Genomic DNA, 26,204 nt, shown 5'->3' on the forward strand with positions numbered 1-26,204 from the left:
ACCTGGCCTCTTCATCCACACTTCTGGCTGTCTTTATCCCAATTTAGCTGCTTCTTCTTATGGTCATGTTCTAGGACCTGTGATGACCAATAACTATTACTTCCCATTCGTCAGTTTATGACTCTTCGTCTACTACTGTTTTACAGGTACCTAGCATATCTAGCATAGTAGCTGATATCACGTAATAGATCCTTAGTAAACATTATTGCTGTTTCTGCTAGTCGGCTTCTATTGTAGAATCAATAGTCCTTGAAGGCAAGAATTAAGTCCTTTGGTCTGTATTTCTCCAGAACTATCATAGTTCATAGTATAAAAAGTCTTTGGTGATTTTATGGGTGCAGTGAAATAACAACAGGAAGGATGTGGCACCCAGATCTTTGTCCTGGAAAAAGAGATAATTAAAATTTACCATTTAAAATATCACATAATTTTTTAAAAAACCTTTTGAGTAATAACATTTCAAAAATTATTTTCTTTCTCATTTTCTCTGGGGGAAAATAGATGTTATAATTTATTGCCATTGGCATTCTTTTAGTTCTTCAAGGTTGATCATTTACAAATTTCTGTCTTCTAAAGATAATTGTAAATGAGCCATAAACAGGGAAATTACTTTTTAATAAAATGGGTAGTTTACCTGCAAAGAGTTAATTATCTTTTCTTTCCTGTGCTGAATAAGTTTTGCTACCAGTCTAATAAGAGGAGGGGGAACTTGGTGTGTTAAGATTTTCTCGGCTTTTCCTGTGATCTCTTTAGAAAAATAAAAGCATTCGGTGAAGCCTTGTATCTGTTTCTTTTTTTTTTCTTTTGAGATAAGAGAAAAATGTATAAAAGTTTTGTATTATTTGGGTGTAGGTGTTAACAAAAGTTAAATGTTCTAACAGTAGAACATTTAAAACTCATGTTGACAAACAATTTTCCCTAAAACACTAGTTTCATTGTTAAATTGTATTCGTGTTTGGTTGCTTCTAAGCTAAGAAGTAGTTACCATTTAATTATATACATGAATATTTCAGTAAATAATTTGTGCTGTGTCTATACTTTGATCCAACAGTTTAGAGTTAGCTGTATGAAGAACTTAAAAACAACTGGGGAAAAAAGGTTTATAAAATTCTGAATTTCTAGAATCATTAAACTTTTAAAAATATTTCTACTCAACACTAAAGTATTTCAAATGATATCCAGACACGTCTTTTGAGCATTTACTATTAAAAAAAAACTCTTAAAGGAATAATAATAATGTGATGAAAAGAAGACTAATATTTAATTAGAACTTTTTATGAACCAAACACAGTGTTAAGAGTTTTACATGTCTTATTTAATTCTCATTACAGCCAAATAATGTTGGTACCGTTATTATTCTCACTTTAGTTTGGTGGTTTAGAGAGATTAAATTGCTTGGTATAAGATAGCTACTAGGTGATAAACTAGAATTCAATTACGGGAGCAGCCCAGGTGGCTCAGTGGTTTGGTGCTGCCTTCAGCCCAGCGTGTGATCCTGGAGACCCAGGATCGAGTCCCATGTCAGGCTCCCTGCATGGAGCCTGCTTCTTCCTCTGTCTGTGTCTCTGCCTCTCTCTCTCTCTCTATCTCATGAATAAATAAATAAAATCTTGAAAAAAAAAAAAAGAATTCAATTCTAGGCCATATGATCCTAGTGTTAGTGATTTACTGTATTATATTATCTTATAGTGCCTATTTGAGAAATTAATATAGACACAGTCTGTGAGAAATTAGTTTACAAAGCATGCATCTGACAAGAGATTAAACTCAGTAAATTATTAAAAAATATTTTGAGTTTAATCTCTTAAAAAGACAACCTAGTAGAAAGTGTGCAAATATTATGAACAGGTAATTCATAGATGAGAAATCTGGAATGGTGAATGAACTTGAATAGGCTGCTCAAACTCTAACTGCTTAGCAGGAGATGCCCAGTAAAAGCACAGTGAGATGAGGCAGCTAGGGGCATAGTCGGTTGAGCCTCTGATGACTCTTGGTTTCAGCTTAGGTCATGATCTCACCATGGAGAGATCGAGTCCTGCATCTGGCTCTGTGCTCAGTGTGGAGTCTGCTTTTCTCTCTCCCTCTGCCCCAACCCCCTTCTCTCTCTTTCCCTCTCTCTCAAATAAATAAATTAATCTTTATTAAAAAAAAACCCACAGTGAGATAAAACATTCCATACCAGTCAGACTGGTAGAAAGTAAAATGACAATTTGAAGGTTGACAAGACATGGATTTAAGGGAACTTTTTTTATATACTGTATTTTTTTATTGGAGTTCGATTTGCCAACATATAGTATAATACCTAGTGCTTATCCCGCCAAGTGCCCCCCTCAGTGCCCGTCACTCAGTCACCCCATCCTCCCACCCACCTCCCCTTCTACTACCCCTTGTTTGTTTCCCAGAGTTAGGAGTCTCTCATGTTCTGTCACCCTCTCTGATATTTCCCACTCATTTTCTCTCCTTTCCTCTTTAATCTTTAAGGGAACTCTTAAACTGCTGTGGGAGTGTAAAATTCCTCCAGACACTTTGGAGACCCATTTGTCAAAATGGAAAAAGCCAATCACGATGTGCATTTATACAACTATAGCCATTCCTTTTCTAGGAAAATGTACTCTAAAGCAGTGGAAGTCAAAGTGGGCTCCCCAAGGTCCTTTCAGGGGATCTATAAAATGAGAGCTATTTTTATAATAATATTAAGGCATTACTTGCCTTCTTAAGTCTCGTTCCATCACTAGTGTATACAGTGGAATTTTCTAGAAGTGATATGATATCTCATTATTCAGCAGAAACATAAGTGAGAATCCAGTTGCCTTCTGTAAAGCCAGGAATTTAAGAGATTTTTCAAAAATGCAAAATAGTACTGTTCTCTTTAGAACTTATTTCTGTTTCAGAAAATATTTTTATAGAAATATGCTATTTATGTTATAATAATGAGATTATTAAATGCATTAGTGAACATTTAAAAAATTTATTAGTTTTAGTCTGTATATAGTAAATAGTTACAGATATATAAATATCTATAGATATAAGCCACATGAATAAAACTTCTTTGTGGTTCTCTAGTCTTTTAAATCTCAATTGAGATTAAAAGTTTTGAAAATCATTGCACAATGCAAGTATTCATTGTGGTATTTTTTTTTAATTTTTGTGGTATTGTTTATAATGGTAAAACATTGGAATCAACCCAGATGTACATTAGTATGGACATGATGTTCATTCTGTCAAGGTGGAATGATAAAATACATTACGATACATCTTGATATATACATACATATATTCGTACATAATTATATAGGGATCAGATAGTATAATATGCTGTCAGACATACCTTACCTCATGTGTCAAATAAAATTTTTTGAGAATATGTATATTTCTGTTTATAAATACATAATAAAATTATTTGCAAACTCTATTAAGAATTAGATATTAGTTTATATTAGTATAGATCTGTTGGCTTTATTTTTAATGATTTATTTATTTATTTATTTATTTGGAAAGAAAGAATATGTGTGTGGTGGGGGTAGGGGCAGAAGGAGAGGGAAAGAGAGAATCTCAAACAGATTCCCCTGTGTGCTCAGAGTCCCATGGAGTAAGGGGAGGGCCTTCATACTATATGACACTAAAATCATGACCTGAGCCGAAATCAAGAGTTGGACACTTAACCCATTGAGCCACCCAGTCTTCCCTCTAGGTAGCTTTTATCATCATCATCATCATGGGTATTATTTTAGATTAGAATAACTTTAGGGACAAAGAAGTATATTTATTACCTGTAGTTGCAGAACAATAAATGAAGTAGCCAAGATTAAAGTGCATTTTTCTTGGAAATTTTTCTGCTCAGTTTAACTTCCCTGTTCCATACCTGGGAGTGTACTGAGCATAGGTCCAAATACCAGGGTAAATGAAATTTCCTTCTTGCATATTTCTGAATTCCATTTTGGTACATTGTCATAGTTTATCCTATTTTTTCTCTTTAAACCTACTAAATGTTCCAAATTCTGGTATTTATCTTCCCTTTCTATATTCCTATGCTGAGCAAAATTTCTATTCCTAAAATCCCACCTAAGTGTTTGAGAAAAGCAGTGTCATTATCTTATGAGTGGAGTCTTTGAGGTTGATAGTTGGGGCCACAGGAGAGCCTGCTATTGGCCATACCTTCTGTTTCCTTTAAGAGGAGCACAAAAAAAAAAAAAAAAGAGGAGCACAGAGATTTCAAAATCCCTGCACTGATCTGTTAACTCTCATTGCAGGGTTGTCAGCTAATGATCACTTTGTACAAGTCTTAATGAATTTATTATTAATTACAGTGCATTGGACACATTCTGTGTGTCTTAAGGACTCAAGGGTTTTTTTTTTTTTACACTTTGGGACTAGGTCAGTGAAATCTACTTTTTTTTTTTTAAGATTTATTTATTTATTAGAGAGAGAGCACACATCAGCTGGGTGATGGGCAGAGGGAGAGGAAGAGAATCCTCAAGCAGACTCCCCACTGATTGAGGTGCCCTTCCTTGGGCTGAATCTCCAGATCCTGAGATCACAACCTGAGCCAAAATCAAGGATGCTCAACTGGTTGGGCCATCCAGGCTCCCCACCCACTTTCTTTATAAACTTAAAGTTTAATTTTGTTCTCCAAAAGAGAGAATGACTTATTTGAGATTTCATTATGCTTATTTCCATGACTATTTAAGGAAATTTGTAGTTAAAAGTTAAACAAAGTAATATACTTAATTATGAAATAGAAGGGCAAATTTTTAAAGCAGACAGCGGAGAAGATGCTTCCGGGCCTCTTAAATGAAGAGATTAGTATAATTAGATAGTGAATTTGGCTTTTGGCTTTCTCACTCTTAAGGCTAAAATAGAATCATGGTGCTGTTAAGTTTCATTTTTATTTTATTTATTCGAGAGAGAGAGAGAGAGCAAGAGTGAGATAGAGCATGAGCACGGGGAGAGACAGAGGGAGAGAGAGAAGCAGATTTCCTGCTGAGCAGGGAGCCTGACATGGGGCTCTATCCCAGGACCCCCGAGATCATGACCTGAGACAAAGGCAGATGATTCACTGACTGAGCCACCTGGGCACCCCTAAGTTTCAATTTTTAATTAGAGGAAGATACAGAGAATTCCTCCTTTATGACAAACTGGCTCCTGGAATTGAAATCAAGGTGACCATCTTTTGCCAGTTTGAATGCTTAGGTCATAGTATATTGATGAAAATATTGATCAAATATTTTTGTACCTTCTTTGAAATTCTACCCACAGTATTTTGATTTTTATGTATATGCTGAGTGATATTTATACTAGCAATGCTTACAAGTTTAAGGATTTCTGATTTCACTCTTTGGGTGAAATCAGATCTTTTTTATTTCTCACATTTTTATTATTTTGTATTTCAGGAAGACTTGGGGAAATTATATACATCTCTTAGACTTACCAGTCATATTACTAGACTCGGCTCGAGAGGTTTCCTATTTAGGAACATAGATGTTGTTAGAACAGATCCTTTTTTCAGCATTGCATTTTGGCCATAGATTTCTTCAGTTTACTCATGTGTGCTTTGCCTAAAAAATAGCTGTAAGGCACCAGTTTTAAACATGGATAGGGCCCTGAGTACATGATGCTGAATTTTGCAGGGAAACATTATATAACAAGGAAACTTTAAGTCTGTGCTCTTGTAAAAATGTGATAGTTTCCTCCTTAACTTGTGGTAGAGGTTACCTTGTGAAAAGCAAACAGAATGTCAGGAGTCATAATTGCCTTTTAATTTTGCCTAAGATGTAACAGTCTTCTCTGATTTTCATTTTTCACAAATGAAACCTTCATACAGTGTCTTTAGCTTCTTGAATCAGACCAGTCTGAAGTTAATCATTCTGATCAAATTAAAAATAATAGGGATCCCTGGGTGGCTCAGCGGTTTGGTGCCTGCCCAAGGTGTGATCCTGGAGACCCGGGATCGAGTCCCACGTCGGGACTCCCTGCGTGGAGCCTGCTTCTCCCTCTGCCGGTGTCTCTGCCTCTCTCTCTCTCTCTCTCTCTGTCTCTCTGTGTCTCTCATGAATAAATAAATAAAACCTTAAAAAAAAAATAGTACCAGACCCCTTAGTGAATGGAGATTGAGCAGGGAAGCACTTCTCATTCAGGTCAAAACTTGGAATTAGAGCCAAGGACAAAGTGGTAGTAGTGTATGTAATGTCTGTCTGTGTGCCTGCATGGAGATGACCAGATTTGTGGCACAGGTGGATTTTGCTTTTTTTTTAGAAGTCACGGGATAGTTCCAGAAGAAGCTCTGTTCAGATAGGGCATAGATACAGACCAAGTTATCTTGAGCACTCTGGCAATATTACTCTCAGCAGCCCAGTTTTAACTCTGCTAGATGCTTTAATTAGCACGTTGTCAGTGGGCACTTTGGACAGATGATCTCATGGGGTTCACCAGGCAGTTTTATGAGTGGTTTCTTAATCCCATTTTACAGAGAGGAAATTGAGGATAAGGGAAGTTGCAAGGTTGCACTGCTGGTAGGGAGTGGGCTTGGTGTCTTAGTCCTTGGAGCTACTCTAACAAATATCAGACGGGATAAGTTTTAAGCACAGGAAGTTTATTTACACAGTTCTGGAAGCTGGAAAGTTCAAACTCAGAGTGCCACCACGGTCGCTTTCTGGTGAGGCTTTCTTCCTGCTTCTTATTAGCAGGTGCCTTCCCTCTGTGTCCTCACCTGGTAGAAGGGGTGATGGAGCTCTTTGGGCTCACTTTTTAAGAACACTAATTTCATTTATGAATGCTCCACCCTGATAACCTAAGCACCTCCTGAAGGGCCTGCCTCCTCATCCTGTCAGCTTTGATATTAAGATTTCAACCCATGAATTTTGATGTGGACACATTCAGACCATAGCACTTGGACTGCAGATTTTGAACTCTAAACAGCTCAAGCACCTTCCTTTGTAGGTAATGGGGACTTCCCTTTTCCTTAACAGCCCTGCCATCCTCTCTTATTTACTCTTTATCAGAATGTGACTTTGCCTTCATCTCAACTCAGGTTCTATAGCCTGTGCTGCTTCTCAAAAGTTGGTTTTGTGTTGTGGCTGATTCTGCAAGTGGTATGTATTGATCTGTCCTCATTTATCATGAGCTCCTAGGAGTTGTGACTGTAGTGCCCTCCTTGCATTTGTCAACACAGGACCTTGCAGGATGCTGTCCACATGGTGACCAGTCACTGAACACTTGCTGAATTACAGTTGGGAGTTTGTGTTCATCAGGTAGCACTGTCTCCCCAAGTATAATAGTTTTAATTTAGGAGCCAGAGAACAGTGTAAAGAGAAGTACCCAAGTCAGATGATCTGCCCCTCTTGTCTGATTTGGCTCCGATACCTTGCTATGCTTTTTCTCTAAACGCTAATGTGGATTTGAATTACTTTGTGTTTTGCCCCGAAATGTATGGTACCTATGGGTCATAGATCCTTTTTTTTTTCCCCCTGAAATACTAACCATTACGTTTTCTTGTTTTGTACTTTTTCTTTTTTTTTTAAGATTTTGTTTATTTATTCATGAGAGACACAGAGAGAGGCAGAGACATTGGCAGAGGGAGAAGCAGGCTCTCTGCAGGGAACCTGATGTGGGACTCAATCCCAGGACTCCGGGATCACTCCCTGAGCCAAAGTCAACGGCTGAGCCACCCAGGTGCCCCTCTTGTTTTGTACTTTAAATGTTAGGATTCTGAAAGAAAGTGAGAGGGGATGTAGAAAAATGAATCTAAACTAATTCTGCTTTCCTATGAGTCTTTATTATATTGATCATGTCTGCTATTTTGTGTTATTTGATAGTTAGGTGAATGGTGGATGTGATTTAAAAAGAAGCCTTGGGCTCATACCAACGTAATTACCATCTGGAAACAAAAATGGAAGATTTCTTTTCTTATATTATTATGAATATTTATGTCAAAGGAACTCTGTATGCCTAGCATTTTGTAGTGTATTTTATTTGGTCAGAGTAAAAGTAATTGTACTACCCTTGGATAGAACAGCATGACTTTGTGTGGAATAATCTCCTTTTCATAGTGGAGAATTCCATTTGCTTCAGAAATTTCTATGAGGAAACAGCCAAGTACTTAGGTACCTGACGTTAACATTTCTATTCTTTTTTATTTTTTTTAAAGATTTTATTTATTTATTTGAGATAGAGACAAAGATAGAGAAAGCACAAGCTGGGAGGACAGGGAGAAGTGGGCTCCCCATCATGGAGCTCGATCCCAGGACCCTGGAGATCATGACCTGAGCTGAAGGCAGACGCTTAACAGACTGAGCCACCTGAGTACCCGGACATTAATATTTCTAATGAGTCAGGATTCTGAGATTTCAGAGATGTTTACAAATACAAAATTCTTTTTGTTTTTAAAAAGATTTTACTTATTTATTCATGAGAGACACAGAGAGAGAGAGAGAAAGAGAGAGAGAGAGAGGTAGAGACACAGGCAGAGGGAGAAGAAAGCTTCATACATGGAGCCCGATGTGGGACTTGATCCCAGGTCTCCAGGATCACGCCCTGGGCTGAAGGTAGCACTAAACCGCTGAGCCACCCGGGCTGCCCTAAAATTCTTTTATTTTTAAATATTTTATTTATTTATTCATGAAGAGAGGCAGAGACACAGGCAGAGGGAGAAGTAGGCTTCCTGTGGGGAGCCTGTTGTGGGACTTGATCCCAGGACCCTGAGATCACGCCCTGAGCTGAAGGCAGATACTCAGCCACTGAACCACCCAGGCATCCCAAACATAAAATTCTTTATAGAAGTATTATTTCTGTGGTCTGTCTGTCTTAGGAATTATATTTAGGCTTTATTCACTTAGTTATTTTGGTTTTTGCCTTTTGAAAAAATAGAGCTCTTTATTCTTAAGACAGTCAGTATTCCTCATACTCCAGGAGTGTCTTATGTGTTAATTGTGTGAAGAAATATTTTCATAGGAATGGTTATCAGAGACTCTTCTTTAAAGCCTTGTATATTATGGCAAGGGTACTACATTAGAGCTCCCAAGGTCAACAGTTTCTTAAGCAAGTATAAGTGATTTGGCCTCTACCTAATGAGGTCTGTTCTTTTTCTTAGCTCAGATTTCTTCTCTAAGGTCACAGTGATCAACCACAAACTAAATTTTGGTCCTTGAAAAAGAACCAGAAGTATCCAAAAGATTTCTGGGCATGGATCTTCAGCTCAGAAAAGGAGGCTGCAAAGACATACATTGGTTTCTGGGTTGCATCCGATTGTACAGGGCTGTGCTTTATCCAGATGAGCTGCTTTGGAGGGCAGAAGGGTTGCTGGGTTTCCCTGTGCTTCCTGAGCCTTTTGCCTGGGCCAGAGTGGCCAACAGTGAGTGTGCTGCTAGCCCTTGAAGGAGAGATTCTACTGCAAGGCACGCTGGGAGACTTCTAGGGGATCAAGACATAATTGACCGTGTCCCAAGCATACTATCCATGAATGTGTTATAGATACCTTGTTTTCTCTATGGAAAGTTTAAAATGGATTCAGTAGCTGCCAGGGCTGGGGAGGATTTAATTTGAATCACTAGGATTTGTTTGTTTTCTCTATGCTTTCCAGGAAACTTTTTTTTTCTCTGTCTGGTCCCTGCCTATATTATTTTAGGGCACAATTTTAAACCTTGGGATACTTTCTCCCACTGATAACCAAGGACAGAGAGACATTCCTTTAAATATTACCGCAATTGTTGGGATTTGAAGGAGCCAATTGATTTTTCTTCTTTGATTTTTTTTAGATACAGTGATATAAGTTCTAAATTTGTATGCTGGAAGAACAAGTAATTTTGCGCTGTTTTTATTTCCTTTCCGCGTTTCTGTTGCCTATGCTGTTGGAGAAACTCGGGATGTCCCAGCCTTTACTTGGAAGAGAGGACTTCACTTGTTTTGCTCTATGAACGACTGTATCTGGAATACTGAACAACCTAATTTTCTGTGATTTAACATTGTTCTAAAGTGTATCACAGATTGCATGAATAAGTGATAGGGGGTTCCTTTTTGCTGTTTTGGTGGGTAGGGCAAAAGAGAACACTAATTTTGGTGTAAAATAATTTTAATATCTTCTTTTATTTGAGGGTAGAATACTATTATTTATCTCTTAAGTGGAGAGGGGAAAAGGTAAAAAATTAATTATTTCCTGTTGCTGATACATTGCTAACCTATTTCCTTAGATTGCTTTTCTTTTTTTTTTTTTTTATAGATTTTATTTATTTATTCATGAGAGACACAGACAGAGAGGCAGAGACACAGGCAGAGGGAGAAGCAGGCTCCATGCAGGGAGCCTGATGTGGGACTTGATCCTGGGACTCCAGGATCACAACCTGGGCAGGTGCTAAACGCTGAGCCACCCAGGCGTCCCCTTAGATTGCTTTTCATTCAGAAAGTCTATTTGGACCTTTGAGTTAATAATTTTGCAAACAAGATATTTCTGCAATTTGTGAAAACTCTATATTTATTACTTCTCTGTCCCTCTGAGACTACTGTAATTCACCTTAGAACATGCACAACTTTTGTCATCTTCAAATTTTGTTTATATTTGTTGGCTGTGCAAAAGAAGCAGAACCAAAGAATTTTAGTTTGGAAGGAAACTCATTTAACTTATTCTCCTTTGTTGGAATTTGCTTCTTGGGATGCCATTGCTCTGAATCTTCCCTCTGAGAGAGAAGGAGTAACCCTTCCAAGGCTCAGTGGTTTTCTGATGAAACACACAACTTTTCTCTTGAATTCACTTGACTCTTTTTTTGAAACTTAAGAACTTAAATTTTGTTTGTTTATTTGATATGTAAAAATAACTCTGAACATTTAAATAACTCATGTTAAGGCGTTTCCTTCATGCATCAAAACAACAATTATATAATTTAGGTACTTACACTAATCTTCGTATTTGCTTTGCCACCATTCTGTGTTAAAATGCATTAAAGCCCGTGGTTGGTAGTTATGGGAGGGAAGGACCTAGTTTGACTTGCTAACCTCTTCATCACTGACCTCCTAAGGTATCTTGATTTTGCTCATTAATTTTTAAAATTGCAAAGAAACATTTTATACAGCTGGGGCTTTTAATTTGAAAAGAATGGAGATTACTTCTGAATAACTTATACCAGAAAAAAGGAGATGAGGGAAGATCTGAGCCTCAGAGCCCGGTCTGAGGAAGATGGCATTCAGGGGTACCCCCGTGCCTCATCCTCAGGAATATTCTTGCCGAAAGCATCCTCTCCCAATTTTGGCTACCTGTTCTCAGGTTAGCTTGACTCACTGGGTATCTTTTGGCAGTTTGGGACTTACTTTTGTTCTCAGGCTTATTGAGAGCCCATCTGCCTTTCTTGTTTTTCTCCCACAAATAGATTGATTTAATTTCAGAGCTTGTAGTGTTTTCCTCTGCAGCATTCATATTTAGGGTTTGTTGGGATGTTTTCTAGGGTGGGTAGTGATACTCAGGTTTGCTGTTGTTGCTTGCACTGTTGTTTTAAGGAGATTGAAAAATTGTGTCATTACTATCATTCCCTCAGAAGTCTCTCCTGTTTGTTTTTCAGTCTACTGAATCTTGACTTGATTCCGTTTTGTTCCTAATGTTATTTGTTTGTAAACTTCCTGCTAACTAATCTTGCAAGACATCTGTTGATGTTACCCATCCTGGTTTTGCTTGTCCTCTATTATGTCACTGTGTTCTGTTTCGTTTTGTGGATTTGTTGGGAAATTTCCTGCTTTCCTTAGTTTTCTGCTATCTTTACGTTGAAATTCTTGATTTATATGTTTAGCTCATTTACTTTCAGTTTTTCTTTTACTTATTTATTTATTTTTTTTTAAAGATTTTTATTTATTCATAGACACACACACACACACACACACACACAGAGGCAGAGACACAGGCAGAGGGAGAAGCAGGCTCCATGCAGGGAGCCCGACGTGGGACTGGATCCCGGGCCTCCAGGATCACACCCCAGGCTGCAGGCAGCGCTAAACCGCTGCGCCACAGGGATTGCCCAGTTTTTCTTTTTTTAAAGAAGATTTATTTATTTGTTTGAGAGAGAAAGGGGTGAGGGAGAGGCAGAGGTGGAGGGAGAGACTCTCAAGCTGGCTCTCCATTGAATGCAGAGCCCCATGTGGGGCTTGATCTTCTGACCCTGAGATCATGATCTGAGCTGAAATCAGGAGTCCTTTGCTTAACCAACTGAGCCACCCAGGCTTCCCTCAGTTTGTTATTTTTAGTGTAAATATTTGAAGTTGTGAAAGTTCTTGTAAGTATGATTGTTGCTTTATCTCACAAGTTTTGGTATTTTTTCATTATTTAATCTCATATATTTTCAGGGCACCTGGCTGGCTCAGTTATCAGAACATGTGACTCTTGATCTCAGGGCTGTGAGTTTGAACCTTATCCTGTGTGTATGGAGCCTACTCAACAAAATATATATTTTTTCTGATTTCATGATCATTCTTCTTTAATCCTTGAGTTCTATAAAAACATGCTTTTACCCTTTCGTGCATATGATATTTCCCTGGATTTCTTTTTGTTACTGATTTCTAATTTGATTCCTTTATGATTGGAGGAAAAGATCTATGTGGTATTGATTCTGTGGGATTTTTTTTTTTTTCTTAATTCATGAAAGACACAGGCAGAGACATAGGCAGAGGGAGAGGCAGGCTCCTTTGGGGAGCCTCTGGATCACGCCTCAAGCCAAAGGCAAACGCTCAACCACTGAGCCATCCAGGTGCCCAGATTCTTTGGGATTTTTGAGATTTAATCTGTGGTCTGCTTTCTGTGCATTTTTTGTAAATGGTCAGTGAGTGCTTAAAAGGAATATGTATACGTCATGTAAAGGATATAAGGGTCTGTGTATTGCATGAGATCAAGTAAATTATTGAGCTCCTTTTTCTTTATCTGTTTGGTCTGTGAATTGCTGAAAAAGGCTTCATATATTTTTATAGTAATAAATAATACTTATTTGGTACTTACTACATTCCAGACACTATTTTAAGGGCCTTATATATACTAAATTACTGTGGTGGTCATTTTTTCCCTTAGAGCTGTTACTTGTACTTTATATATTTTGTGACTGGGTACATTTGTCACTAGGTGCTTAACATCTGGGGATGGGAGTTTCTTATCATTGAATATTAACTTTATTTATCTCTAACACTATCTTTAACTGTAAAGTGCTTTTTTTCTGAAATTGATGTTGATACACAGGTTTTTTCTCTAGTTAGTATTTGCTTTGCATATCCTTTTCATCCTCTTTTGTATGTCCTTTTATTTACAGTGTGTTTCATATACAGCCTATGGGTGGATTTTTTTCCTTAAGTGTTATTTATTTAGTTTGGAGATAGAGAGTGGGAGGGAAGGAGGGAGAGAGAGAGAGAGAGAGAGAGAGAGAGAATCTCAAGCCCACTGCCTGGAGCCTACCCTGGGCTTGAACCCAGACTCTAAGATCATGACCTGAGTCAATATTAATAGATGCTTAACCAACTGAACCACCCAGATGTCCCTTGGTGGATTTTGTTTTTATCTAATTTTATCAAAGAGTGGTAGTATGGTGTTGATGGTCAAAACAAGAACCTGAAGGTCAGATTGCTTGGCTTGCATTGTTGCTTGGAATGTTGATATGTGGCAGCTACAGTTCTGTTCTTGGGTTGGGAAGCATTTTGGCTTCCCTTTATTTAGATTTTAACCTTTCCCCATGTTTTATGCTCCATATCTGATGCTCACTGTCCCAGAAGTGAATGAAGTATGTGATCTGTTTAAGTTCTGATTCTCTTTAGGATTCTGGTTTTTCTCTTTCAATATCCCTGCCACATGCCCTTTATGTTGTTTGCACTACTCTGTCTACTTTCTATCTCAGGAAAATGAATTGAAGTATCCGTAAATTTGTCATAGTAAGACTGCTTCTTTGTAGGACTGTTTGAAATTAAGTGTAAGTCATAGGTATAAAAATCTTTGAACAGTACCTGGCACATTAGAAGTGCTTGGAAAGATTTGTTCTTATTTTATCCTTGATATTAATATTATAGTTTGACTTTTAATGCTCTTGGCTACTCTGAGTATCCATAGTCCTTCCTGCTTTTTGTTTATTGCTATTAATTTTATCATATTTATTTTTTATTTTATAATTCAATTTTCCTTCATTTTTGCTTTTTTCTTACATAGGGGATGTAACTTTTGAGCATCACAATTCAGCATGTCTAAAGTAGTAACTGGATTTAGTAGAATTTTAAAGTCATTTTCCAGAAAGAGTATATTCATAATTAAAGTATATGAAAAGTTAAGAATTCTACAATTTTAATGTTTGAAGAGTATAGATACTTCCAGCTAGTTGATGGCACTGTATTTTGTATTTCATATGGAGACATTAAAATCTGTATGATGTAAAATTTTTGGACTCTGGGAATCTCTGACTTTAATGAATTTTTTTAATTAAAAAGGATATTAGTGGTCCTGATGGTGCACAACAGTGTGAATGTACTTAATGCCATTTGTTAAGAAACATAATTCAACTGAGTAGATATTATTCTTTATTTTTAAAGATTTTATTTATTTATTCATGGCGGCACAGAGAGGCAGAGACATAGGCAGAGGGAGAAGCAGGCTGTGGGACTTGATCCCTAGACCCTGGAATCAAGTCCGACCGTGAACCAAAGGCAGACACTTAACCACTGAGCCCCCTAGGCAGATAGGGTAAATTTTAAAGATCTTTTGGGGTTTATTCAGTAGTTCATGAATTGGGCAGCAGCCACAGTGTAGTAGATAAAAAGTAGTCCTATTATGCTGTACAAAATGAAAGACTTCTTTAGGCAGAAGAGAGCAGAAATAAGGAAATAATACTAGGTGAGAAAATGGGTTGATTCTTGCAAGGTCACTTTCTATAGGGGTGAGCAGGGAGCCCGAGTGGGGCTCTATCCCAGGACCCTGGGATCATGACCTGAGCTGAGGGCAGATGGTTAACCGACTGAGCCTCCCAGGCACCCCCTGATTGACTGTTTTAAGATTCCATTTCTGGAAGAGCCAAAACTAGTTACATCTCAAACATTATATGGGGCTTAGCATAAGTGACTCCATTTTGGACCTTGAATTATCTTTTTAACACACTGAACTATGCACTTAAAAGTGAGGTGGTAAATTTTGTTATATTCATTTTACTACAATTTATAAAAAGAGATCATTAGCTATTATGTCCATGTCTCACATTAAGGATGAAAGATGTTCATCGGTATGAAAATCTGAATCTTACAGTACTGTACAGATGGGATGAGCCGAACATATTGGTGTCAGTAGGGTAGGTTGATTTGTATTTCTTTCTTCAATCATAGATGATTTTCACTCGTTTCCTAATGTGAAATTTTTTTTTTTTTTTTTTTTTAACAGGAAGGAAAAACTGATGCGATGTTCTCAATGCCGAGTTGCCAAATACTGTAGTGCTAAGTGTCAGGTAAGAATGTTCAGCTACAGGGGCACCTGGGTGGCTCAGTTGGCTCAGGTCATGATCTCAGGGTCATGAGATTGAGCCCTGTGTTGGACTCCCACTTCAGTCTGTAGTCTGCTTCTCCCTTTCTCTTTGTTCCTCCCTTCATACTCTCTGTCTCCGAAATAAATAAATAAAAGAATGTTCAAGTGAAACTTTCAAGGTCTCTGCTCTTAATTTCTCTTTTTTTTTCAATCTTTGATTAATTTTAACTTGTTATTTTCCTTCAATTTAAAAGTTAATAATGTGTATGGTAAAAATTCATATATGTATGAAGTCTTTATATATAAACTAAATACATAATATCCATATATTGTGAAAAAAAAGTTCATTCCTATCTTCTTGTCCTCCTGACCTCAGTCTCATTGCCCAGAGATATACCCACTGTTAAATTTCTTCTTTGTCTTTGCAGTATTTTCTTGTGCAGACACATTCACATTTTTATATTCTTTGTTTAGAAAAACAGAGTTGGATTATTCTTATATACCTAAATTCTCCTTTTCATTTTATAATCTGCCTAGAGGACCGTTTATTGTCGTCTGATTCTGTTATGTGAATGAACCATGATTGTTTCTTCCTCGTTAATGAATACTTAACTTTTTTTCAATATTTGGTACTCCCAGTAATGGACCAAGCATCTTCTTGTGCACATTTTTGCACACCTCCAGAAATTAATTGTAGGATAAGTTCTTCCTGGCTGTATCGATGAGTAAAAGGGTGCTTGATTTCGAATTTTTAAAGATTGCCTTCCAAGAGTTTTATTTATGACAACCAACAGAGTCTGTGAGAGTATCACTGTTAATGGTTTTGAAATTCTTCAAAGGATGTATAATTAACATTCAACATAACCTTTTCTTCTAACCTTATCATTTCATAAGAAATGCAATTATGCTATAATGAATTGCATCATAATAAAAAGTGTAATTGGAGGTTTTATGTCTGTGTCACTTGCTCTCAACCTTCAACCCATCCTTTTTGTTTCTCATTTTGGAGTGTATGATTATGTCCCCACACACCTAGCCTTCCTTTTTCCTTTTTTCACATCTAGGCCATACTTATCTGAGGGCTTTTCTGCTATCTCACTTTCTCCTTTGAAAGTAATGTCCCCAGACTGCAAATAGTGTTCTTACCAGAAAAGAAACATACGTGTACAAATTAATCAGAGGACCTAAGTTCTAATGACAGTTATGCAATTAGCTTGTTAAATTATCCCAAAGAAAGCCTGTAAATTCTTTGGGCCTCAGTTTCCTAATCTGTACTACTAATAAGAGCTAATATTTACGAGACGTCTATTGTGTGTCAAGTACTGTTTTATTCTGTTTGTTCTTACAAGAATCTTGGGGGGATCACTATCATTGTGCTCATTTTACCAGTAAGGGGACTGAGCTCCAGAATCATAAGCAACCTGCCAAACATCCTACACCGAATAGGCCCTGGAATTTGGGAAATGAACCCAGGATAGTCAGTATCCAGAGCTCTTAATTTCTCTTCCACACCCAAATTTTATTTTTGCTCTTACATTCTGATTAGGTGTAGTTTTCTGTTTCCTATCGTAGTCACATTTTTTCCTAGCATTTGTTTTGTTTTTAATAAGGGAGCATCCTATCCCCAAGGAACACAAAAGAAAAATATACTTATATAGAAGGTTAGAAGTAACACTTTCCTAATAAAAATATGGAATGTGAAAAATAATTGGATTATTTTTGCTTCATTTTGTAAAGCAAAAATTCTGTCACAGAAAGACACCAGTTTTATGTAAGATTGTTAGTAATAATAAGAAAAAGCAAAATATGAAAGCAAGGACATTCTTTTTTCTACAAGATAAGTTCTAGATAGTCTATTTTATAGTGATGTTATCTAATTCATGTGAAACTGAGATTCATTTCAGGGAACTTCAAATTAAGATGACTATATATAGAACCTTCGAATTACATATATCTTTTGGATGAACTTCCTTTATAGTCTCAATGACCTAAACATTTATTATTTTTCCTCTGTTTTTATGAGTGTTTTTTCTCCAATGGTTCTTCCTCCTTTTGTAGTACACTCAAGGAAAAAAAAAATCCATTATCTGATTAGAATGTGTAGAGGGAGTTTGATGGGTGGGTATGTCATTTTGATTCATTGTTGTGCATATACTTTTACCACATATATTAGCTGTTTACTGAACATCAATAATAATATCATTGTCAGATGTACTGTAGAAAGTAATGGAAAATAGCTAGTGTAAGAGGAAAGATATCTTACATAAGCCAACTAGTTCACATCTTGTGTATAAGAAAGGGATGGGATGTGTGTAGAGGTAGGATGGGAGTCAAAGATTGGCCAGAACATATGCATTTAAACAGCTCTGTTTAGCTCACCCTTCAGGTACAGAATTAAACATTGTAATTATTGTGGGTTCCTACAAAGCCTCACAAAATTAAACTGACAAACTGAACTCTGAACAGTAATGAACAGGAGGTGAATGCCCTCTGAATGGAAATTGATAGAGAGGATGTGAATTTGTAGCATAAAATCTATAATATGTTTGCCCTGGAGGAACATAACTTTGGTTCATTAGCTTAGCATTTGATGTGTGGGGCTGTGGCATCGAGTTATCTCAGAGAGGCTACTGTGGTATTATGAAGTGTAGAGTCCCTCGCGCTCCTAAGGCTGGTTTCAGTGTCATTGCTTTTCAGATTTCATTTTTTAAAAAATATTTTATATATGTATTAGAGAGAGAGAGAATGAGAATGAGCAGGAAAGGGGCAGGAGGCCAGAGAGAAGCAGACTCCCCACTGAGCAGGGAGCCCGATGCAGGGCTTGATCCAGGGACCCTGAGATCATGACCTGAGCCAAAGGCAGATCCTTCATTGACTGAGCCACCCAGGTGCCCCTCAAATTTCATTTTTAAACAGAAGAGTACATGAAGAAGGGTGAATGTTTCCTCCAGCTTCCTTTCTCATTCCTATTTCTATTTTCCAGAGGTAATCTCTGTGTGTTTGTTTTTTGAGTGGAGGATACACGCCAAACTTTAGTCTACACTTCATATGTAGTGTACACAGATATGTATATATTGACTGCTATGTTCAGTACTCTTTCTTATACTGGCTACAGTAGTTTGTTATCAGTGGCTTTGTATTCCTCTGTGTACACTTTATTATATCATATAATGCAATAGAGAGTTTATATATGGGAACCAGTCTTCTTTCTTTCTTTTTTTTTTTTTTTAAAGATTTTTAATTTATTTATTGAGAGAGAGAGAGGCAGAGACACAGGCAGAGGGAGAAGCAGGCACCATGCAGGGAACCTGACGTGGGACTCCATCCTGGGTCTCCAGGATCATGCCCTGGCCTGCAGGCGGCGTTAAACTGCTGTGCCACCGGGACTGCCCTTATTTCTATATTACCAGAACATTACAGGTGATTTTGAGATGAAAGAGGAGGAGCAAGTTAAGTTTTCTTTTAAAAGAATGTATAAACCAATTTCAAGCTAATTCACCAATTGCTATTTTACCTCTGCTGGATTTAATTTGATTCATAAAATGTATGTTTCTAATTGAATTACTTGCCATGCAAAATAAGCAGCCGGGTACTGTAACAAATTGTAATTTATATAGTTTAAAAAAATACTATATTAGCAGGGAGAGGCTCTATTTTATGTTAATAATTATAGATCTTTTTAAAAAATGTAAATCTTATTTGTGGGTTTACATTTTATGCTTAGTTACAGAATGATCTGATTCAATTATGATGAATCTCATATTAGTTGGCACTAACAGGGTGATCTAATAAATTGGGGTTTAGAATATCACACTCAATAATGGTAATAATGCAGAAAGCCAAACCTTTTGTTTGTTTCAAAAATAGCTCTGTGCCCAGCTTCAGACTGATAGGACATGCACTGAGTGTTCTGTAGAGAAGTTGGCTTTCTATCTAATTGTAAATAAAAAGAGAATACCATATAAGGGTTGAAAGTATTTGATCATATTTGTTTTTGACTTCTACAAACGTCTGGGGCTGTACGCTTGTCTCTGCTTCCTTTGAATTCACCTGCTGAGTGGTCCCATCTGCTCCCATGACTTCAGTTGGCATCTGTATATTAATCATTCTCCAATCTTCTCCTTTCTCCCAAGCACCAGACCCATACGTTCAGTGTACCTCTACTTTGGTGGTGCACTCATATCTCAGTTGCCATATAGCAGGACTTCATGCATGATCTTCACCCAAATCTGCTTTTCTTCACAATTTTCAGCCTCAGTGAATAATTCACCAACCACTTAGCAGTCCGAGTTGCCAGGCTGGAATCATCTTTGGTTCATATCTTTTCTTGGCCCCATGCCCAGTTAATGAACATATCCTGCTGATTTTAGTATCTAAGATCTAAATTGGTTTGCGTCTCTCTAGCCTCTCCACCACCAGCAATCCGTGTGTACTCTCGGCTACACTGACTGCAGTTTTTGCCCCCCTGCCAGCTCTTTTTCTACTTCCTACATGGGAGCCAAAGCAACTGTTTTATTCTAGAGTGTCAGCATGCTCTGTCACTCACCTGGAGAAGACCCTGGCCCTTTTCCTCAGGATGAAATTCAAGCTTGTGGACTCTGCCGTGCTTTTACTTCTGAGCCTTTGGGCTTGGACCCAGACCTGATCCCCCAGCTACTGAACTCCTGCTACTTATCTTTTATATCCTGGATTAAATGTCACTCCCTCCTTTCCTAAACTTCTGAGACTAGTTTGTGTCCCTCCTTTTTCACACAGAAATTATCTTCATTATTGGTTTAATTGGCTGGTTTTGCAGGCAGATGGTCAGGCTTGTTCAAGGGGTACTCTCTCTGTATAGTTCACTGATGTGGATGTAGCATGAGTGGTTAAGTGAATGAGTTAATACATACTTAGCGATACTTGTTTAGAATTAGATTTTAAAATATTAACTTATCTTTATATAATCTGTAGTAATCTATGTTTTGATTTTTTTAGGTGAATTATAATTGACATACAGAATCATGTTAGTTTTAGGTGTACAGCATGATGTGATAATTGTATATATTGTGAAGTGATCATCACAATAAGTTTAGTTAACGTCTATCACCACACAATTATAATCTTTCATCTTATGAGAACTTTTAAGATCTACCATCTTAGCAATTTTTAAATATACAGTACTGTATTGGGGCATCTGCATGGCTTAGTCAGTTAAGCATCCTACTCTTGATCTCATCTCAGGTCTTGATCTCTGGGTCGTTAGTTCAAGCCCTGCGTTGGGCCCCACACTGGGTGTGGAGCCTATTTTTAAAAAAATGTGTGTATATGCATATACACACATCCATATACCAGTATTATTAACTCTAGTCACCGTCTTGTATATTATATCTCCAAGACTCTTTAATTTCTAACCTGATGTTTGTACCTTCTGTCTGCTTATACTCAATTCCCCTTATAGCATACTTCTTGCCTCTTGGAACTACCTCTCTGTTGTCTGTATCTGATTTGGTTCTTTTTAGAGTCTACGTATATGTGAGACAGGGAAATATTTCCTGAGATCTGTGTAGGCATTATTGATTGACTTCCTGAAGTGGTAGATAAGGGAATTTAGCTCACCTACATCAGCATCTCCTTCTCCCTCTTCCTATATAGTTATTGCTTAACCTCTATTCACCCAGACTTTATCCAATAGATATTTCTTGAGTAGCCACTAGCTAGTCCCTGTTCTAAGTTATTCTGGGGGTTGGAGTGGTGGGCAGTTTGCAATGAGCAAGTCAACAAGATTCTGGCTTTCCTTAAGCTTATATTATGGAATGGAGTGAGACAGATAATGACAAATGTCCACAATTATATGAGTGAATGTGCTTTGGATGAGCATGAGCTCACCTTTGAAAAGGTGATTACAGAAGGACATCCTATAGAGGTGACATTTGACCTGGGATCTAATTGCCAAAAGTGGCCAGCAATGGAAAGCTCTGGAACAGATTTTTTACTGTTACTCATAAATGGACAACACCAATGTTCACCATGGACCTATGGTGATGATGATGTGTCACTATAAGTTCATCTGTTGTCATAAATGTACCATCTGATGGGGATCATATAGATGGCTATGTATGTGTGGTGGTAGGGAATATATGGGCATCTTCTGTACTGTCCTCTCAATTTTGCTGCGAATTTAAAACTGCTCTAAAACAATTAAGTCTCAAAAAAAAAAAAAAAAAAGGAAAAATAGGAGTTGGAAATGAAGCCAGTAAGTGAAGATCTGAAGGACTTGATTATGGATTCATCCATCCATTGATTTACTTAGCAAATATTAGGGTCAGCACCAGGACTTTTCTAGGCTCTGATGCAATGTTATTGAACAAGACACAGAAAGAAAGCCCTTGGCCAGGGGAGTTTACATTTTCTAGGTGAGACATCATAAATTAATAGAGTGATATATAATATTATCTTTATGCCTAAAATAAAGAGTGTAGAAAATGATAGAGATTGGAGGCTGTTTTGTGTGTGTGTGTATATATACATATCTCCATGTATGTATCTTCATATGTCAAATATAAAGATATTGAGAGAGATGGATATATCTATACTAATTCTAAAGAGATCTGTTTCTACCTACCTATGTATTTATCTATTTAGCTACCTACCTGCCTACCTGTCTGTCTGTCACCTACCAATCTGTCTGTTGATCTAAGACCTGTCAGGGTTACATTTGAGTGGAGACCTGAAAGAAGTAATCAAGGCATGCCAAGATTGGGAGAAAGGAGTTTCGGGCCGGTTGTACATCAAATGGAAAAGCAGGAATGGATATGATTTGTTTAAGGAAGGCCAGGAAGGCCAGATGGTGGACCAGAGGTAGCTACAAAGAGGTTGTAGGAGATCAGGTTGGAGATATAGGAGGGGCCAGGTTATGATAAGGCTCTTATATGCTACTATGGTTAAAGATACACATTTTTGTTCTGTGTGTGATGGGCTGCTACAGTAGGGTTCTCAGGGGGCAAGGAGAGTCAATATTATGGTGTGATTGAGATTTTAAAGGAACCTTTCTGACTGCTATGGGGATAGCTTACAGGGGAGTAAAGGTAGGGGATGAAGAACCAGTCAGGAGCTTATTCCAGAAGTCTGGTCATCATATATTGGTGGCTAGGACAACAGTAGTGGCAACAAAGAAGGTCTGGTAAATTCAGGGTAACTTTTGAAGGAAGCACTGCCTGAATTTGCCCCTAGATGCATTCATTCATGTGTTTAAGAGATCAGCATTTGCTTGGCACTGAGCTAGTACTGATCTAGTCAAGAGCTTGGATGGTTTGGATTAGAGTTTGAGCAGGAAGAGTCAAAAATGATTAGATCTGAGACCTATTTTGAAATTGTAGCTCTGTGTTTGCCAATAGCTTAGATATAAAAGGTGAGGCAAAAAGAAGAGTCAGAGGGTCAGAGGTGATGTCAGCTTTACAACCTGAGCAGCTTCAGGTGAATGGCGGTGCCATTTAATGACTTACAGAAATCTGAGGGAAGAGCAAGTTCTGGGAGAGGAAGCCTTAACATCCAGGTTTTGAGTTTGTGCCCATTGAGCATACAGTTGGAGATGTTAAATTGGCAACTGATACATTTGTGTGGAGCTCAGAGGAGGGGCTGAAACTGCATGAAATAGATAAAATGGGATGAATATGGATTGGGGAGGGAGAAGATTCAAGAAAGACTTGTTTTTGGCTTTTCCAACTGAGGAGATGATGATTGCATTTATGACATGGGGAAAACCATGTGAGAGATGGGAAGAATCTGCTTTGGCCACATTAGTTTGGGGATAACTGTTTACATCTGCTAAGCTCAATTTCCTCTTCTCACATTTGTAACTTTAACAGTATGAGCAAGCCTCCAGTTCTGCTTTATGAAGTTTAGTAGTCTCCCCTTATCTGTGCTTTCCCTTACTACATTTCTAGTTACCCAAAGTCAGCTGCAGCTCAAAAATATTACATGGGAAATCTCAGAGATAAAGAGTTCATAAGTTTTAAGTTACATGCTGTTCTGAGTAGTGTGGTGAAGTCTTGTGCCGTCCCGCACTGTCCTCTTCCTCCCATGTGGGTCATGCATCATGTCTTTGTCCAGTGTTTTCACACTGTAGACACTATCGAGGTAATTATGTGTCAGAAAAGAGGTACGTGTGTGTGTGTATGTGTGTGTGTGTGTGTATACAGAGATTGGTAATATCTGCAGTTTCAGACATCCATGGATAAGGGAGATCTATTTTATAGACAGTATCTCTCTATTCCCTACTTTTAAAGGTGAACATATTAGTGTTCCCACATATCCCTCTATTTCTTATCACTCTATTTCCCATAATTTACCAATTGTGCCTTCACTTTTGTATTCTCAAGATTAATATTTACATTCTGTTCTGGAACACAAAGTTGGGCCCTGTCTAGAGGTGGGTGGCTCAATCAGTTAAGTGTCCAACTCTTGATTTCAACTCAGGTTATGATCTCAGGGTCCTGGGATCGAGTTCTACATCAGGCAGCATGAAATTCTGGCTCCCTCTTCCTCTGCCCAACCCCCAAATAAATAATTCTTTAAAAAAATTGCTTACTGCAGAGTCTGTGTGTGTGCATGGATCTCTTTCCTTGTCTGTAATAAAGGGGTCACAGCCTTCAGCCCCTGGAGGAATGAGACCGCTATCAAGGAAGCCATCCTAGGGTGAGCCAGGGCCAGGAAGACCAAAGAGAAGGCTGAGAGAAATCTCTGCAGCAGAAATATTAGTGTCAAATTCAGCTTGATTTGCCATTTGACATTCCTCTGCTCATTCATTCCTCTTGCTCATTCCAGTAGCAAGGAGCTGTTTTCAGACTGTTTGGTATGCAGACTGTTGGTTAAGTCTCTCTTTTTAATGCTACTTTTCAGTTCCCTTCTGTGCCTGATGTATACTTTGATGCTAGATCCTTGCTGGATTTCTCCTTGGTAGGTTGACTCCCCTCAGAAAAGACTTTGAAGGTAACTGCACTTTGGTGTAGCCTTCACTGCTCTGTTTGTATAGCCTGTCTTACCCATACCTTCTGACTTCTAAACACGAAGTTAAACTCCTCATTCATTGATGGCCCTTCTGATACACTTTGGGAGTTAGAAACTTGCTAATTACTTTTACCTGGGAACTAAAATGTGCTCCATCTTCATGTTCTGCTAGAACTTGGTGCTGACATTCTGATTAATCTAGCATGGAAGTTTCTTTCAAAGAAAAAAGATTGGAAGTCTGTAGAGGCAAATGAGTTATTTTGTCTTTCTAGCTTAAATATATTAATTAGGTTACCCCATCTTCGTATGATCTTTATCCAGATCAGAGGTTGGCATACTTTTTTAGAGTGGTCCAGATAATAAATACTTTCTGTCATAACTACTCAGCTGTGTTGTCATCATGTGAAAAGGAGGGGGAGTGTAAATTGTGAGTGTGGCTATGTTTCAATAAAACTTTATAAAAGCAGATGACAGAATGAATTTGACCTGGGTCCTGCACTAGATGATCACTGATTTACTCTGGGAGCCCTAATATTATTATTATGTGATTCCTCAGTTAACCAGGAGACTGTAATTTCCATTTTTTTAAGAAGTAATATTTGATTCTTGTCTATTCTGTCAAATTAATGCCCTTCGATGATTCTTGTGCCTCATTCCATCTTTATATTTGGCTCTACCTGTCTAATTTGATTAAGGCTACTGGGAAGGCACTCTTGTTCTCCATTTGATGCAGAATTCAGTAAGCTTTGAAGGTGATAAGTCTAATGTCTATCACTAGGTCTCTTGTGTGCCCTAAGGAGATTTAATGCGAGATTTTAATCAATGCCTGTCAGTCAGCTGAGGCACCCAGCTTTGCTTTCCAATTTTCTTTTTCCAGATTCCAACTTTTTAGACCTTCATGTATTTGTCAACCTTCAGTTCATTACTGGGCTATTTTGGAAGCATGAAGAAGGAGATATTGTTTATTCGCTTTCTTTCTTTTTCTTTCTTTCTTTCTTTCTTTCTTTCTTTCTTTCTTTCTTTCTTTCTTCTTCTTCTTTCTTTCTTTCTTTTCTTTCTTTCTTTCTTCTTTCTTTTTTAAAGATTTTATTTATTTATTCATGAGAGACACAAGAGAGAGAGAGGCAGAGACATAGGCAGAGGGAGAAGCAGGCTCCATGCAGGGAGCCCGATGTGTGACTCGATCCCAGGCCTCCAGGATCACACCCTGAGCTGAACACAGACACCACCCAGGTGTCCCTATTGGCTCTTGAATGGTTTGTGAGGGCCAGAATAACTATTGGGTCTCTCTCTCTCTCTTCCTTTTTTTTTTTTTTTTTGCCACAGGTTTCATGGCAACCCAGCTACCTGACATTTTGCTCATAGGAAATCTCTATCTATATTGTTTGTGATTTGTGGTAAAAAGACCATAACAATCTTTCACACAGAAGTTGTTCAGGTAGTGGTATTTATGATAAATACAATTGCTGAATACATGACTAAAAAGAATTCATTTTCTATTTGCATATTTTACACCAATTTCTTTATCCTCAGTAATCCAGAATTTGAGGAAATACTGTTCCAAATTTTCAGCTCTTTGTAAGCCTAATGTGAGCAGATTTCACACCTATTTTGACATAATTCAGATATCTTTTTCTATGGATATTACAGCATCATGGATTTTATAACGGGGAGGCTGCCTTAGAGATTACTGAACCTAGTCTTCTTACAGAATAAATATCTGGTGAGCCCAGGTCATGAATTAGATGTGTTTACCCAAACCAGGCTCGATACG

The 26,204-nt window shown here is 37.8% G+C and overlaps 1 protein-coding gene across 7 annotated transcripts in view; it reads left to right on the top strand.

The window, feature by feature from the left end:
* Positions 1-26,204, top strand: part of SMYD3 (SET and MYND domain containing 3) — a 796,483-nt gene that overhangs the window by 146,925 nt on the left and 623,354 nt on the right. For all 7 annotated transcript variants that reach the window (XM_072830260.1, XM_072830259.1, XM_072830262.1 and 4 more), the window contains one exon: positions 15,365-15,428. In XM_072830260.1, the coding sequence (XP_072686361.1) occupies positions 15,365-15,428 (64 nt within the window). The remainder of the gene's footprint in view (positions 1-15,364; positions 15,429-26,204) is intronic.

The sequence above is a fragment of the Canis lupus genome, chromosome 6 (genome assembly GCF_048164855.1).
Source record: "Canis lupus baileyi chromosome 6, mCanLup2.hap1, whole genome shotgun sequence".
Classification (NCBI taxonomy): Eukaryota; Metazoa; Chordata; class Mammalia; order Carnivora; family Canidae; genus Canis; species Canis lupus.